This window comes from Aotus nancymaae, unplaced genomic scaffold, assembly GCF_030222135.1.
Source record: "Aotus nancymaae isolate 86718 unplaced genomic scaffold, 86718_ANA_hifiasm-v0.15.2.pri h1tg000108l, whole genome shotgun sequence".
NCBI classification, from domain to species: Eukaryota; Metazoa; Chordata; class Mammalia; order Primates; family Aotidae; genus Aotus; species Aotus nancymaae.
The window spans coordinates 36,587,465-36,605,402 of record NW_026988523.1 but is presented as its reverse complement, the minus strand read 5'-3'; the positions used below and the strand labels follow the sequence as shown (position 1 = coordinate 36,605,402).

The 17,938-nt window shown below is 44.9% G+C and overlaps 1 protein-coding gene across 1 annotated transcript; it reads left to right on the top strand.

Moving 5' to 3' along the window:
• Window positions 1-261: 261 nt before the first annotated feature.
• LOC105715547 (SLAM family member 5-like) lies at window positions 262-16,539 on the top strand. Its single transcript, XM_012449968.3, has 7 exons — window positions 262-369; window positions 982-1,080; window positions 11,334-11,726; window positions 12,262-12,558; window positions 14,151-14,291; window positions 14,487-14,575; window positions 14,832-16,539. Exons 2-7 carry the CDS (start codon window positions 1,008-1,010, stop codon window positions 14,973-14,975), a joined length of 1,137 nt encoding a protein of 378 aa, XP_012305391.3. The 5' UTR covers window positions 262-369; window positions 982-1,007; the 3' UTR covers window positions 14,976-16,539.
• Window positions 16,540-17,938: the final 1,399 nt, after the last annotated feature.

Sequence of the window (17,938 nt, the reverse complement as noted above, 5' to 3'; positions counted from 1 at the left end):
GGAAGACTACTTGAGGGGAAGGAGGCAGTGCCTTGGGGTTAAGAAGATGGTGCTCCTCCCTCAGGGTAATGGGAGGGGGAGTTCTTGAATGTCCTGGGGTATCCAGGTCAGGAGAGAAGAGGACATGACGTGAGCCTCAGCAGGTGGTGGTGAGTTTCAGGCTGCTGAGGCTGTGGCAGAGGGAGTGTTCCTTTCTCTGCCCCACCCCTTTGAAATACCGGGAGCAGAGCTGACACAGGCTGAAAGGGAAACTCCTAGTTATGATGCAGCCAAGAGCCTGTCAGCTTCTGTAGGGGATTTTCCCTACCCTGAGTGTGTAGAGAGGCGATGACCGCTAGCAGCTGAGAAACCACATAGCCGCCTGCACAGGTAAATGCTGGTATTTGCATTGGAGATGTGGGGCGTTAACACCCTCCAAAGGAGATTCGTTCTTTTGCTTCCAGTTTCTTACCCAGGCAACTGAGAGTTGAAGTTTTTGAAAAATCAAAAAAGAAATTTAACTTATTATATGGGGTAGGGACAAAGGAAAGTCACCAAGTTTAGGAAGGGCACAGTCCAGTCTTGCTGTAAAGTGGTTGACTTCTGTGCCTGACCGTAGGCTGACACTGGTGACCAGGGCCACCTGGGGCACAGCTGTGAACCCAGGGAAGCAGGTAAGTGTCACGGGAGGGTGTGTGAGAGAATTCCAGGCTGGCTGTGCCCGAGAGAAAAGGGCCTGTCTAATGCACTGCAAGGAACATCACAGAATGAGGTTGTACCTTTATTTCTTCTGCAATTACATATCCACTGAATGTGATACTGTAGGGACTGGGAGGGGATGAAAGAGCTGAATGGCTTTCTCTAGATTTGAGGGCTGTCTCCCCGGTATCCCCAGTAGTAACTTACTGGCCCTGCCCTTGAAGCAGGGAAGAATGTGCAGGGCTCCTGTGCTGAAGCTTGTCCTCATTTCTTACCTCATTCCCTGTTCTGTTTCTGCTGCAGCTGAACAGGCCAGCAGGCAGCCTGCCATGGGGTCGCACTCCAAGAACCGGTTCTTCTGCTGGGCCTCTGGGCTCCTGGTATTCATCAGCCTCTTCCTCAGTGAGTGGCATGGTCCCTGGGAAGGGAGGGCAATGGACGGGGCTGGGCTAGCTGGGCCCTGACCATCGGGTGGGCTGTTCAGCCTCTGATGTCTTTGGGCAACAAAAGAGAAAAACACTCTGTTATGATTTACAAATGCAACATGTTTGGTTTGGGTCCTGAGATGGAAGGAACGAAAAGTCCTTTTGGTGGTGAGGAGGCTGGGAACTCTGAGCCAGGGCTGTCTTGGCTGCACTGAAAGAACCGTCACCCACTGCCTGCGCCTAGGGCGGATCTCCAAGCAAATCGTCACAAAGGAGAAAGCCCTTAGGCGTCTCAGTCTTAAAATCTTGTTTGTAATTTGCATTCGTGTTCATTTTAAAAGTTAAAAAGAACGGATCTTTGTGTAAAATGTGTCTATAGCAGGCGCCCTTCACATCCCTGGGAGTTGCCTTTTCCTACACTCAGAAATGCTGCTCAGACCCTCAGATGAAACCATGTTTATCACACCACTGCTCTAGAAAAAACCCTGGAAAGAAACAGGAGGGGCCTATCAATTCAGGAACACGTGAACAAGTGGAAGAGTATCTGCACCATGGCGTACTATGGAGGCTTACAAAAACAAATGCTCTAGTTGTCCAGAAGGAATGTTCAACTTCCATGAAGTAAGGTGCATAGATTTCCATCAGCAAGATTCAGGAAACTAAACCCAATAGAATCTTCACTTTATAAAAGGAAACGCGGCCACCAAAACTTAAGTGTTTATGCATCTACATGTTTCTAAGACTGTGCTAAAAATGTGGAAGGAATCAGTAGATTGCCAACATGGGCTACAGGAGGGCATAAAATTGAGGAGGAGAACACAGGGGGAGAAAGTAGAGAATAAAGAAAGTTAAGCAAAAAGTGAACTGAAAAAAAACTGTCCTAATCTAGGCTGTTTATCACATTCATTATTTTATGAACAATTATATGGTTGCATGTATAATAAAATTAAATTTTAAAATGAGAAAATAAGATCTAGTGCATATGAATTTTGATGGAAGCTGTTCTTGCTATAATTTTTTGCTTTTCTATCCCAGACACTAATTGAACTTGCAGGGAATTATATGAAATCTAATGGATTAGAGAGCACTTGTACCACAGGAGGTCTTGAAGGAAAAATGAGCTTTGCAATAGAAAGGGGTTAGATCCCCTTTTTATCAACAGCAAAATACAGGCTTTCTCCACTTCTACAATGTTGTTTACCTGGAAATATGTCTAACTGTGTAGAGTTTTCTCTATAGGCACTGGAGTTGGAGGATTACTAAAGAAAGAAAGAGAAGGGACTGGGCGCGGTGGCTCACGCCTATAATCCCAGCACTTTGGGAGGCCGAGGCGGATGGATCACGAGGTCAAGAGATCGAGACCATCCTGGTCAACAAGGTGAAACCCCGTCTCTACTAAAAATACAAAAATTAGCTGGGCATGGTGGTGCACGCCTGTAGTCCCAGTCACTCGGGAGGCTGAGGTAGGAGAATTGCCTGAACCCAGGAGGCGGAGGTTGTGGTGAGCCGAGATCACGCCATTGCACTCCAGCCTGGGTAACAAGAGCGAAACTCCGTCTCAAAAAAAAAAAAAAGAAAGAAAGAAAGAGAAGGAAGGAAGGGAGGGAGGGAGGTGTTCCTGTGTTAGTTTGCTGAGAATGATAGTTTCCAGCTTCATCCATGTCCCTGCAAAGGACATAAACTCATCCTTTTTATAGCTGCAGGGTCTTCCATGGTGTATATGTGCCACATTTTTTTTGTCCAGTCTATTATTGACAGACATTTGGGTTGGTTCCAAGTCCTTGCTATTGTGAACAGTGCTACAATACATATGTGTGCATGTGTCTTTATAGTAAAATAATTTATAATCCTTTGGGTATATACCCAATAATAAGATTGCTGGGTCAAATGGTATTTCTGGTTCTAGATCCTTGAGGAATTGCCACACTGTCTTCCACAACCGTTGAACTAATTTACACTCCCACCAACAATGTAAAAGCATTCCTATTTCTCCACATTCTCTCCAGCATCTGTTGTTTCCTGACTTTTTAATGATCGCCATTCTAACTAGCGTGAGATGGTATCTCACTGTGGTTTTGAATCATTTCAAAACCACATTTTTCAAAACCACATTCTCACTGTTTTTTTTGATGACCAGTGACAAGCTTTTTTTTCATGTTTGTGGGCAGCATAAATGTCTTCTTTTGAGAAGTGTCTGTTCATATCCTTCGCCAACTTTTTGATGGAATTGTTTTTTTTTCTTGTAAATTTGTTTAAGTTCTTTGTAGATTCTGGATATTAACCCTTTGCCAGATGGGTAGATTGCAAAAATTTTCTCCCATTCTGTAGGTAGTCTGTTCACTCTGATCTCTGATGATAATTTCTTTTGCTGTGCAGAAGCTCTTTGGTTGAATTAGATCAGATTTGTCAATTTTGGCTTTTGTTGCCATTTCTTTTGGTGTTTTAATCATGAAGTCTTTGCCCGTGCCTATGTCCTGAATGTTATGGCCTAGGTTTTCTTCTGGGGTTTTTATGGTTTTAGGTCTTACATTTGAGTCTTTAATCCATCTTGAGTTAATTTTTGTATAAGGTGTAAGGAAGGGGTCCAGTCTCAGTTTTCTGCATGTGACTAGCCAGTTTTCCTAACACCATTATTAAATAAGAAATCCTTTTCCCATTGCTTGTTTTTGTCAGGTTTGTTGAAGATCAGATGGTTGTAGATGTACGGTGTCATTTAAGGTAGTTTTTTCTAATTCTGTGAAAAAAAATCAATTGTAGCTTGATGAGGATAGCGTTGAATCTATAAATTACTTTGGACAGTATGGCCATTTTCACAATATTGATTCTTTCTATCCATGAGAATGGAATGTTTTTCTATTTGTTTCCTTGAGCAGTGGTTTGTAGTTCTCCTTGAAGAGGTCCTTCACATCCCTTGTGAGTTGTATTCCTAGGTATTTTATTCTCTTTGTAGCAATTGTGAATGGGAGTTCACTCATGATTTGTCTCTCTGTCTATTATTGGTGTATAGGAATGCTTGTGATTTTTGCACATTAATTATGTATCCTGAGACTTAGCTGAAGTTTATCACCTTAAAGATTTTTGGGCTGGGCCAGGCGCGGTGGCTCACGCCTGTAATCCCAGCATTTTGGGAGGCCAAGGTGGGCGAATCACGAGGTCAAGAGATTGAGACCATCCTGGCCAACATGGTGAAATTCCGTCTCTACTAAAAATACAAAAAAATTAACTGGGCGTGGTGGCACGTGCCTGTAGTCCCAGCTACTCGGGAGGCTGAGGCAGGAGAATTGCTTGAACCTGGGGAGGCGGAGGTTGCAGTGAGCCAAGGTCACACCACTGCACTCCAGCCTGACGCCTGGTGATGGACTGAGACTCTGTCTAAAAAAAAAAAAGAAAAATATTTTTGGGCTGAGGCGATGGGGTTTTCTAAATATACAATCATGTCATCTGCAAACAGAGACTATTTGACTTCCTCTCTTCCTATTTGAATACCCTTTATTTCTTTTTCTTGCCTGATTGCCCTGGCCAGAACTTCCAATATTATATTGAATAGGAATGGTGAGAGAGGACATTTTTGTCTCGTGCTGATTTTCAAAGGGAATGCTTCCAGCTTATGCTAATTTGGTATGATATTAGCTGTGGGTTTGTATAAATAGCTCTTATTATTTTGAAATATGTTTCATCAATACCTAGTTTATTGAGAGTTTTTAGCATGAAGGAGTGTTGAATTTTATTGAAGGCTTTTTCTGCATCTATTGAGATAACCATGTGTTTTTTGTCATTGGTTCTGTTTATGTGATAGATTACGTTTATTGATTTGCATATGTTGAATCACCCTTGTCTCCCAGGGATAAAACTGACTTGATTGTGGTGGATAAGCTTTTGGATGTGTTGCTGTGTTTGGTTTGCCAATATTTTATTGAGGATTTTCTCATCGATGTTCATCAGGGATATTGGCCTAAAATTTTATTTTATTTTTGTTATGTCTCTGCCAAGTTTTGGTATCAGAATGATGCTAGCCTCATAAAATGAGTTAGGGAGGAGTCCCTCTTTATCTATTATTTGGAATAGTTTCAGAAAGAATGGTACCAACTCCTCTTTGTACCTCCATAGAATTCGGCTGTGAATCTGTCTGATCCTGGGCTTTTTATTATTATTATTATTATTATTATTATTATTATTATTATTTTGGTTGGTAGGCTATTAATTACTGCCTCCACTTCAGATCTTGTTATTGGTCTATTCAGGGATTCGACTTCTTACTGATTTAGTCTTGGGAGGTTGTATGTGTCCAGGAATTTATCTATTTATTCTAGATTTTCTAGTTTATTTGCATAGAGGTGTTTTTAGTATTCTCTGATGGCAGTTTGTACTTCTTTGGGCTCGGAGGTGATATCCTCTTTATCATTTTTATTGTGTCTATTTGATTCTTTTTTCTTTTATTCTTTATTAGTCTGGCTAGTGGTCTATCTATTTTGTTAACCTTTTCAAAGAACCACCTCCTGTATTCACTGATTTTTTTGAAGGTTTTTCTTTCTTTCTTTTTTTTTTTTTTTTTTTTTTTGCGTACCTATCTCCTTCAGTTCTGCTTTGATCTTAGTTATTTCCTTTCTTCCACTAACTTTTGAATTTGTTTGCTCTTGCTTCTCTAGTTCTTTTAACTGTGATGTTAAGGTGTTGATTTTAGATCTTTTCTGCTCTCTCCTGTGGGCATTCACTGCTATAAATTTCCCTCTAAACACTGCTTTAGCTGTGTCCCAGAGTTTCTGGTATATTGTGTCTTTGTTCTCATTGGTTTCAAAGGATGTATTTATTTCTGCCTTAATTTCATTATTTTCCCAGTAGTCATTCAGGAGCAGGTTGTTCATTTTCCATGTAGTTGTGCAGTTTTGAGTGAGTTTCTTAATCCTGAGTTCTAATTTGATTGAACTGTGATCTGAGAGACTGTTTTGATTTCCATTCTTTTGCATTTGCTGAGAGTGTTTTATTTCCAATTATGTTGTTGATTTTAGAATAAGTTTGATGTGGTAATGAGAAGAATGTATATTCTGTTGATTTGGGGTGGAGAGCTCTGTAGATGTCTGTCAGGACCTCTTGGTCCAGAGCTGAGTTCAAATCCTGAATATCCTTGTTAATTTTCTGTATCATTGATCTGTCTAATATTGACAGTGGGGTGTTACAGTCTCCCACTATTATTGTGTGGGAGTCTAAGTCTCTTTGTAGGTCTCTAAGAATTTGCTTTATGAATCTGGATGTTCTTGCATTGGGTGCATATATATTTAGAATAGTTAGCTCTTCTTGTTGCATTGATCTTGTTACCATTATGTAATGCCCTTCTTTGTCTCTTTTGATCTTCATTGGTTTAAAATGTGTTTTATCAGAGACTAGGATTGCAACCCTTCCTTTTTTTTCCTTTCCATTTGCTTGGTAAATCTTCCTCCATCATTTTATTTTGAGCCTATGTGTGTCTTTGCACATGAGATGTGTCTCCGAATACAGCGCACCAATGGGTCTTGACTCTTTATCCAATTTGCCAGTCTATGTCTTTTAATTGGGCCATTTATCCCATTTACATTTACGGTTAATATTGTTATGTGTGAATTTGATCCTGTCATTATGATGCTAGCTGGTTATTTTGCCCATTGGTTCAAGCAGTTTCTTCACAATGTTGATGGTCTTTACAGTTTGGTATGTTTTTGGAGTGGCTGGTACTGGTTTTTCCTTTCCCTATTTAGTGCTTCCTTCAGGAGCTCTTGTAAGGCAGGCCGGGTGGTGACAAAATCTCTCAGCTTTTGCTTGTCTGTAAAGGATTTTATTTTTCCTTCACTTTTGAAGCTTAGTTTGGCAGGATATGCAATTCTGGGTTGAAAACTCTTTCCTTTAATAATGTTAAATATTGGCCCCCACTGTCTTCTGCCTTGTAGGGTTTCTGCAGAGAGATCCACTATTAGTCTGATGGGCTTCCCTTTGTGGGTAACCCAACCTTCCTCTCTGGCTGCCCTTAACATTTTTTCCTTCATTTCCACCTTGGTGAATCTGACGATTATGTGTCTTGAGGTTGTTTTTCTCAAGGAGTATTTTTATGGTGTTCTCTGTATTTCCTGAATTTGAATGTTGGCCCGTCTTGCTTGGTTGGGGAAGTTCTTCTGCATAATATCCTGAAGAGTGTTTTCCAACTTGGTTCCATTCTCCCCGGAACTTTCACGTACACCGATCAAACACAGCTTTGGTCTTTTCACATAGACCCATATTACTTGGAGGCTTTGTTCATTCCTTTTCACTCTTTTTATCTAATCTTGTCTTCATGCTTTATTTCATTAAGTTAATCTTCAGTCTCTAATATTCTTTCTTCTGCTTGATCAATTCAGCCATTGATACTTACGAATGCTTCACGAAGTTCTCGTGCTGTATATTTCAGCTCCATCGGGTCATTATATTCTTCTCTAAATGCTATTATAGTCAGCAATTCCTCTAACCTTTTCTCCAGGTTCTTAGCTTCCACGCATTGGGTTAGAACATGCTCCTTTAGTTTGGAGGAATTTATTATTACCCACCCTCTGAGGCCCACTTCTGTCTATTTGTCAAACTCATTCTCCATCCAGTTTTGTTCTCTTGCTGGTGAGGAGTTATGATCACTTGGAGGAGAAGAGGTATTCTGGTTCTTGGAATTTTCAGACTTTTTGCACTGTTTTTTTTTTTTTTTTTTTGAGACTGAGTTTCACTCGTTACCCAGGCTGGAGTGCAATGGCACGATCTCGGCTCACCGCAACCTCCACCTCCTGGGTTCAGGCAATTCTCCTGCTCAGCCTCCTGAGTAGCTGGGATTACAGGCACGCACCACCATGCCCAGCTAATTTTTTGTATTTTTAGTAGAGATGGGGTTTCACCATGTTGACCAGGATGGTCTCGATCTCTTGACCTCATGATCCACCTGCCTCAGCCTTCCAAAGTGCTGGGATTACAGGCGTGAGCCACCTCGCCCGGCCCTGCACTGTTTTTCTTTATCTTCATGGATTTATCTACCTTTTATCTTTGATGTTGGTGACCTTCAGATGGGGATTCTCTATGGATGTCCTTTTTGTTGAGGTCGATGTTATCTTTTTCTGTTTGTTAGTTTTTCTTCTAACAGTCAGAGCCCTCTGCTGCAGGTCTGATGGAGTTTGCTGGAGATTCTCTTTGCCTGGGTCTCACCAATGGAGGTTGCAGAACAGCAAAGATTGCTTCCTGTTCCTTCTTCTGTAAGTTTCATCTCAGAAGGGCGCCCACCAGATGCCAGCTGGAGCTTTCCTGTATGAGGTGTCTGTCAACCCCTGCTGCGAGGTGTCTCCCAGTCAGGAGGCATGGTGGTCAGGGACCAACTTGAGGAGACAATCTGTCCCTTAGCAGAGCTCAAGCACTGTGCTGGGAGATCCGCCACTCTTATCAGAGGTGGCAGGCAGGAACATTTAAGTCTGCTCAAGCTGAGCCCACAGCTGCCCATTCCTTCAGGTGCTGTGCCCCAGGGAGATGGGCATTTTATCTAAAAGCCTCTGACTGGAGCTTCTGTCTTTCTTTCAGAGATGCCCAGCCCAAAGAGGAGGACTCTAGAGAGGCAGTCTGGCTATAGCGGCTTTGTCAAGCTGCAGTGGGATCTGCCTAGTTTGAACTTTCCAGTGGCTTTGTTTACACTGTGAGGAAAAAAACATCTACTCAAGTGCCTCAGTAATGGCAGGCACCCCTCCCCACACCAAGCTTGAGTGTCCCAGGTCGACTTCAGATTGCTGTGCTGGCAGCAAGAATTTCAAGCCAGTGGATCTCAGCTTGCTGGGCTCTGTGGAGGTGGGATCCTCCGAGCTAGACCACTTGGCTCCCTGGCTTTAGTCCCCTTTCCAGGAAAGTGAACCATTCTGTCTGCTGATGTTCCAGGTGCCACTAGGATACGAAAAAAAACTCCTGCAGCTGGGATATGAAAAAATATGCCCAAATGGGTGCCCAGTTTTGTGCTTGAAACCCAGGGCTCTGGTGGCATAGGAAGCCGAGGGAATCTCCTGGTCTGCAGGTTGTGACAACGATGGGAAAAGCATAGTATCTGGGCCAGAAACACCATCCTGCATAGCAGTGTCCCTCACGGCTTCCCTTGGCTAGGGGAGGGAGTTCCCCAAACTCTTGTGCTTGCAGATCACCCTCCAAGGGCTGCAATCATTGTCTAACCACTCTCAGTGAGATGAGCTGGGTGCCTCAGTTAGAAATGCAGAAATCACCCGCCTTCTGCATTGATCTCACTGGGAGCTGCAGACCAGAGCTGTTCCTATTTGGCCATCTTCCTCCCTGTCTCTCTTGCTCTTGCTCTGACCATGTAATACGCTGGCTCTCCTTTGCCTTCCACCATGACTGTGAGCTTCCTGAGGCCCCTACCAGGAGCAGATGCTGGCTCTACACTTCTGTACAGCCTGCAGAACTGTGAGCCAATTAGATATCTTTTCTTTATAAATTACCTAGTGTTAGGTATTTCTTTATAGCAATGCAAAAATGGACTGACAAACCCATTAACCGGCGGATGTGGATCCTAAAGGCCTGTGGCCCTGGTGCTAAGGGGTGCTGAGCCTCGGGTGGAGCCCAGTCCCTTGAGCGAGCTGAAGGGAGGGGGTGAAGCCTAGCCCAGAGGAAGGGCTGGTGAACTGAGTTAGTGTATAACTGGAAACAAATATTTGAAACGCTTCCACATCTAAGGATTGACATGAGCTATTTGCTTTCAGTGAGAGCCAGGGATGGGTATAAGGACAGCAGAATGGTACAGGCTTGAAATGGGGAGGAATTTACTCATTAGAGAGAACACTGGGTACTCTGCCACCCAGCAACAAACCCAGATGGACCTGGTCCAGATTGGTCCCACCTGGTCCCCAGGAAGTACAGAGGTCTCTAGGTTCATTGTGGCTGTTCCTGGTGGCCAATAAAGGGCTCAGAGGGAGGCGGAGCTGAGGCAGCTGTGCCCACTGGTCAGGGCTCTGTGGGAGATGGCAACTGAGGGAGACTAATCAGGGACCTCATGGGCATTGCATAGGGAGGTGCTTTCTTGGTGGCACGGACACAGTGCCACCAAACAGTCCATCTGCTCCCCCACACTTTCAACCCCTGGCAGTTAGCAGGGTCTCCTGACTAGTTCTGTCCAGAAAATATGGGCAGAGATTACACCACTTCTGCAGTGCAGTGAACACCCCACAGGTGCCTCTCTGGTCTCCTCCTTTCCCTACCGTCGGGGCTGAGGAGGCTGTGAGGAGGCTGTAGGGTCCATATGGAGCTTCTACAAGGTGTGGAGCCCTCACCCATGAGTGACATGACCCTTCCTTCACTATCTCTTGTGGGACATGTAGTGTGAGTAATATACAAATTTCTCTTGTTCTTAGGCTCTGACTTTTGTAATTGTTTGTTGCCACAAGACAACCTGTCTAATTCACTTCCCGTCCTATCCTGCCCTATCCTATCCTGACTAGTTACCCTCCTAGAAGAAAAGGCAAAGGAAAGCAACCTTTATCTTTGCCTTAGTTATGTATTGTTGTGTGAGCTGTTACCCTAGAACTCAGGCCCTTAACACAATAAGGGGCATTGTCTCACAGTTTATGGAGATCAGCATCCGGGTGTGGTTCAGGTGGGTCCTGTCACTCAGGTTCGCAGAGACTGGAATGAAGGTGTTGGCTGAGGCTGCCCCCAGCTCCCTGCCATGTGGGCCTCTCCACAGAGCAGCTCACAACGTGGTAGCTGGCTTCATCAGCCTGAGCAGGAGAGAGTGACGGAGACAGAGGGTGTGAGCCAGACAGAAGGGACACTCCATCACTTTTGCTGCATTTGCAAGTAATCAGTGCCGCCCATACTCCAGGGGCAGACATTACACAGGGCTGTGCACACAATGGGGACGCATCCTTGGGAGCCACGTTAGAAGCTGCCTCCTGCAGTTATGCACTTAGCATACGTCAGAAAATGTGCTAGGTGCTTTTGATCTAGGATCTCATTTGATCCTTACTGTCACTATGGGGCAGGTAAGAAAACTGAAGATCAGGGGGTTCAGGAACCTGTTCAAGATCACACTCCACTAGAACCAGGACTTGATTCCAGAATTGCTTCAAATCCACTATACTAGGCAGCCCTTGCAGAATCAAGGGAGGATTTGGATGGATTTCGGTCACTGTGAACCAAAGTTCTGTGTTTCTCTCATTTGTTCCTGATGAGAAAATACTCACATTTCCTGTCTCCATGCCCTAGGTGTCTGCAGCACTGAAACCTACACTTCTGAAGCACATGGCTCTGCCTTGGAGGATTCTAGAAAACCCATTCATCTGAAGGGGATCCAAGGCGGTTCTGTCTTGTTTAATGTGATCGAGAAGCTCAGAGTAGTTGTAGAAGCCGAGCTGCAGGAGGTTTCATGGGTTTTGGGCACTCCATCAAATCACACGCAGGTGCTGCAAGTCTACAGGGGAGCCGACTCTCCAATCTGGTTTACCTTCCAGGACAAGTTCAAGCAGAGGGTCCATGTGCCCAGCATGTGGTCTCTGAGGATTGAGAACCTAGCCCCTGAAGACAGTGGGCAGTACGTGGCCATGATCCGCTCAACTCGGGGAAAAGTGCTTGCCCAGGTTTTCTACCTGACTGTCTATGGTGAGGACACCCCTCCCCCATCCTCTGGCTTCTCTGGGTTTTTGTCCCTAGAGTGTCACATAGGCCCCATACAGGGTTCCATTCAGACAGCAGCCTTCAGAGCCGATTTTCTCCACCAAAATTAAGGCACACAAGGTCCCCAGAGATAGCAGAGCTAAGATTCACACTAGGGAATGAAATTCTTTTAGTGTTTTGGGAGAGGAAATGGAAATTTGGGAAAATAGCAATTTTTCCAGTAACATTAATCATCCTATATATGATTAATGTTACTTAATTTGTATAGTAGTTTTTTTTACCACTGATGTAACAAATTGCCAAAAATTATTGGCTGAAAGCAAGAAAAATTTATTATCTCACTGTGCTATAAGCCAGAGGTCTGACACAGTCTCCGTGAGCTAAAATGAAGGTGGTGGCAGGGCCGTGTTCTTTCTGGAAACTCCAGAAGAGAACTTGTTATTTTACCTTTTTCACCTGCTAGAGGCTGTTGGCATTCCATACATGTGAGATTCCACTCATCTGTCCCCTTCTTCTCCAGAGCCTGTGCCTCATCCTGGAATCCTGGCCAAGTTACTCTCTATCACACCAGGCTTGTGTAACATAACCCTGCAGTGCAGGGCTCCAGGGGCCACCAAGGACCTGAAAGTGACCTGGGAGAGCAAGGGCCTCATCAGAGAGCTGGAGCAGAGCGAAACACCAGGACCAGCCCTGAATCCCTGGACCCTGGCTGTGAGCCTGCCCCTGTGCCAGTGCAACACCCACCTCACCTGTGTGGTCAGCAACCAGGTGGATAAGAAAGCTGCAATCTTAGATCTTAGGAAAGTGTGTGTCCAAGGTGAGTGGTGAGTGTAGCCTGCAGGATAAGAGGAGCTGCTGAGTTCAGCTAGCACTAGGGTCTGAGGGTTCTGGGCTCTCTTCTCCACCATGTGCGTAAACACCGCCTTCCACCTGCTCACCACACACAGCAGTGTGGGAGTCACATCCACCTTAGTCCTACCTTTAAACATCCTTCCCATCCATACCTTCCTCGCTGCACCCCCACCATGTTCCTGCCGATGCAGACAGCAGCCTTCCAGGAGCTCTCCCACTCCATCTATCCTCCACTGAACATCAAGAGTGGGCTTTGGGGAAAGTGGGTCAAATTAGGTTGTTTCCTGTGTCATCTGTGGGATCTGGCCTCCAGTTACTCCCCCATGGAATTCAGGGCTCAGATGCTCCCCTGCCCATGTGTCCGGCCTCACCTATGCACTTCACACCAAACTACTTGCTTTTATTTCCCCAAATATGTCCTGCTTTTCATAAGCTTCTGGGCTTCTGATCATCAGCCCTCCCACACCCAATGGCCGACACTTCCTCTTTTATTCCTTTCCAAGTATTCCTCTAAGCTATGACCGGCTTTGTGGGCGCAAGACAGATGCTGTCACACAGGGTCCCACACTTCACAGGATTCCACAATTGGTTAAAACTCTGTCATTTCTTCCTTGAAGGTTTTAGTTTTTAATCAAGGGAATTTAAATTTGCATTGCACAGTGCCCTGAAAATGATGTATCTGGTCCTGCCTTCAGGCCCTACCTCCTTAGGGAGCTGTCCATGGCACTCAACACTGAGCAGTAATGGGGTGTTTATGTCACTGTCTGCCCTGTAGACTACAACACCTTGATGTTTTACTTTGATCCCTGTGCCGAGCACAGCTCCTACCAATGTCTGCTCACACTCAGTGTTCACTGAACGAATGAATGACCTGATACCCTGTGTGCAGGCTGATCCTCTCCAATCCTTCCTTCAGGAGCTTCTGGGGTATCTGATGTGTCAGCATCACTTTAAATGAGCTGCCACCTCCTCCACTGACCCCCATCCTGGAGTGCTCAGCATTTAGCGTGACCACAGGCCCTCTGGGCACAGACTCCTGCCTCCCTCTGACTCTCCTTGCCACAGCTTCTCCCTGCCCTGCCCCTCTTCTGCTGCAGTGGGGTGCCAGTAACTCCCAGCGCTGGTGTCTTGACACCCGTTTCCTGACCTTGGTGCTCCTACTTCCTGGAATGCCCCACCCTAAATATCTGATAATCTCATGCTCCCCCCTTAAACCTCGGTTTAGCCAGAACCTCCTCTAGGAGGCCCTCCCTGAAGACCTCGTACAAGGTGGAAACCTCTATTGCAGCTGCAATCCCTCTCTGGCAACTGGTATTTTCCGTCTTCCCTCCTGTGTGCTGGGCTGCTGAGGACATTGTCTTGTGCATCTCAGCATCCCTGGCATCAAGCAGCAGCTCCTAACCGGTTGAATGAATGGAACTGCCATGCTCCTCCCTCTGCAGCTTCTGCACCAGGCTCCTTCCCACTGCTCTCCCTGTTTTCTCTGTGTTTCCTCTTGGCAATGGGTGTGTCAAGTTATGTCCTGCCTTAATGTTTTCTACTCTCCCCATGTGACAGAAACAGATCCACACAAACAGGACACGGTTAGACTGCTGCCAGGCCTCCTAGGGGATGTTGTGGGTGTGATGTTGGTCCTGGGAACTGGGCTGTATCTTTTGAAGACATGTAGGAAGAAAAAGAAGATGAAGATAAGAAGAGGCAAGTTGCATTTGTCCTTCCATATCCAGACGCCTCCCCTCCCTCACTAGAACCTCAGCTTCCTTTCTCCTGAATTTTTCTCCCGGGGAGTGGACTCTGCAGAGGGATGATGGGCGTGTTCTTGGCCTCGGGGTTCATGGCAGTGGGGAGAGATACAGGGTTCTAAGGCACAGATTCAAGCTTTGATTTCCTCAGGTGGAGAACTGCAGGAGAACCATGGGTTCGATGATGTCAACCCCTACGAAGATCTCAGGCTGCCAGTGTCTCAGAAGGGCAAGGACAAGGTGAGTGCCGGGGCACTGGCCACCATGGGAACTCCCAGGTCTCTCTGCCCAGCCTTGGGCTTTAATTCCAGGACCTGCCATTTCTGACCCCACTGCCTATTTATCTATATCTGGAAAATCACCAGCATTTACTAAGAAAATTTACACTTTAGAGGAATTCATAAGCAGTGCATGGCAGTGGGTACTGGCTCTGTGGGTCCCTCCAGATTCATTCTGTCCCTCAGCTGATCCAACCACCCTCTGTCTTGTATTCTAGGGCATTGGTGAACACTATCTGGAAAAAGAGGAGCCGCTCACTGCTGTCTACAGTGAGGTTCATTATCATTGTCCAGGCAGGGCCATTAAGATCATTCAACCGGAGGAAGCCAAAGGATCTGGCACTCCCAGGACTACACTCTGAGCCTGAAGCCTGCAGACGCCTGCCTTTCTTAGTGCTGGTCCAGTTTCAGCTGCCCCTTGTCTGTGTACTCTGATCTCATAGCCACAGTTCCACAGCGTACCCATGCCCTGTTCACATTCTGAGACACCTCCCCAAGATGCACTTACACTTGGGCAAAGATTCTTTCCCTATCATTGACATTTTTCACCTTCACCTTCACCATTTTTACACTCCACCAGCAATGTGAGAGGACGTCTTCAAATCCTCCCCAAGTCTTGTTATTGTTCCTTTCTTTGGTTATTGCCTTCTGAGTGTGTGTGAAGTGGTAACTCACTGTGCTTTTGATATTCATTTCCCAAATGACTAATATCATTGAGCATCTTTGCACGTTGCACGTTAACCATTGGTATGCTTTTTTTTGGAAAAGTCTCTTCTGTCTTGAATTCTTCCTGTCATGCATTGCCCCCACTTCTCCATTAAAATTGCTCAGGTCCAGGTCAGCAGGAAAGTCCATGTTGCTAAATCCAATGGTCAACGATCAGTCCTCATTTTCCTTGATGTGTCAGCAGCAATTAACATATCCTTCCTTGGAACCGCCTGCACCTCCAATCACCCTGCACCATCCTTTTCTTTCTCCTTAGTTTCTTTCTTATGTCTCTAACCTCTGTTTTCTAGAATATCCCTGGGTTTAGACCAAGATGATCTGTCTTCATTTTCCACTCTCATTTTCTTTCTGAGATTGTGGCTCTGCACTAATTCCTGGACCCCATGCCAGTATAACCTTACAGAAAAGGGACTTTGCAGATGTCATCAAGTTCAAGGGTCTTGAGATGCAAATTATCCTGGATTATCTGGGTGGGCTCAGTATAATCACAAGAGGAAGGAGGAGGAGGAGGAAGAAGAAGAAGAAAGAAAGAAAGAGAGAGAGAAAGAATGAAAGAGAAAGAAAAAAAATTTCTGTGAGTAGGACGCATGAGTGTTTTGACCACATCACTGATTAGAAAAATTAGAATAAATATGTATAATATTTATTCTAAAAAAGAAAAGAATAAATATGATGAAAGTAATTGGTTAATATTTTCATAGTCATGAGTGGAAAATAGTTTTTTAAGCTCATCTCCAAAGCCGGAAATAATAAATACGAGGGTTCAATAGATGTGACCACAGAAAAATTACAATTTCCTACTGGAAGAAATTGCTATGAAAACAGCTAAAAGGAAAAAGAAAACAAAAGAAAAATGTAAAAGTTTGCCACCTGACCGCAGCTTACTCATCTACCTAGGAAGAGGCGAAGCCGTGCACTCCAATCACAGCCACTCTCACTCGAAGTGGAGGCCATTAATTTTGTCAGATTGCAGCACATACTTTCTAGCTTCTGCAGTTTACTTGCGGGTTCCAAGGGAGACTTACAGGTTTGGCCACTGTTCTTCTCTTATTTGTGTAGCTCTGTATCTTGTCTCCCATGTAGGAAGGTCCTGAGCTGCGAGGTTTGTTCTTAAGATGAGGAATGGGGTCTCAAAGACATGAACTATATTGAATTGAATGTATTAGGTATAGAATGAAAGAATGGCTAATATTAAATAAACTAAAATTAAACATTCAGTTTCTCATTCATGTTAGTCCCATTTTAAATATATAGATGACTGGTGGCCACTGTACTGTGCGGCACAAATATGGGACATTTCTGTCACTATTGAAAATGCTATTGAACAGCTCTGTGTTAGGTTAGGTTACTGAGTGATTTTTTATTTTGTTCTCTCGCTTTTTTTTTATTGTACTTTCAAAGGTTATTTTAAATGTTTAAGTGATATTTATTTTTACACATCAATGGAGTCATATTTTTAAAATTATTGATAGTTTGTTCTTTTTGACTTTTCTGAATGTGTTGAATACGTGGTCTTTACCTAATAGGCTTGAGCCAAACATGTGCCTTGCGGAGATTAGGACTTGATATAGAAGAAATGGAAAGAAGAACAGAAATGTTCAGCTTCTGGCAGCAAAATAGGAAAACAGGATGTTGCAGCAAGTCGAAGTGTGTGTGTGTGTGTGTGTGTGTGTGTGTGTGAGAGAGAGAGAGAGAGAGAGAGAGAGAGAGAGAGAGAGAGAGAGAGAGGGTTGGCTTGAGCTCATCATGAGGGGGCAACAGCAGTAGTAGAAGCCAGCTGAGGTGCACTCCGCCCTGCAAGGCCTAGTCCATGTCTGAACTGGGGAGGGTAGAGTAGGAGGTGTGTCAAGCTGACGATAGTGTGGGCTGCCACTTTCCATAAATGGTGAGAAGTGAAGCCTGGGTAAGTGCTCTCTCTTCGGGTAAGCTGACCTGAGCCTGGTACTGCCCACTGTCCTCAGGGACCAAGTTCTCAATGCTTAGGGATGCCATGCTGGGCATATGGACCCTCTGCTTGAAATTATCCTGGAGGCTGAACCAGGTTGAGAGTTGCCACCCCTGGGGACTTGCAGCACAGCTGTGTAGTCTGACTAAGGTTCAATGCTGCACAAGACCTCCTCCAGCTTGGCTCCTAGAGCTACTTCTGGCTTTTCGATCACATGAAACAAGAAAGAACCTCCTTGCATTCCCCTTACAAGAACGTGGGCTTCAGAATCCTTCACCCCAGAGCCATGTGACCCAGAAATGTTGGCTGTGCAGCTGCAGACACCTAGGGCATCTGAAACAGGAAAAAGGAGCATTTTCTCAGTAAGAACAAATGAGAGAACCACAGAACTTTCCTTTTTAAAAATCTTTCTGTCCCATTGATTCTAGAAAGGTAACAGCATAGTAAAACTGAAGTAGACCTGTGTTCAAATTTCAAATTTAAGCCACAGCTGCTGCTTCTACAAACTGGGGCTAGCGAGACTTCCCTCACTATGCTGCTGCTCTGATGAAACACGATAAAGTCCCAAGCATCTAGTGCCGTGTCTGGCACCTAGGAAGTGCTGGATCCACGGTTTCTCCTTCTTGGGAGCAGCACCCTAAACAACCCCAGCCA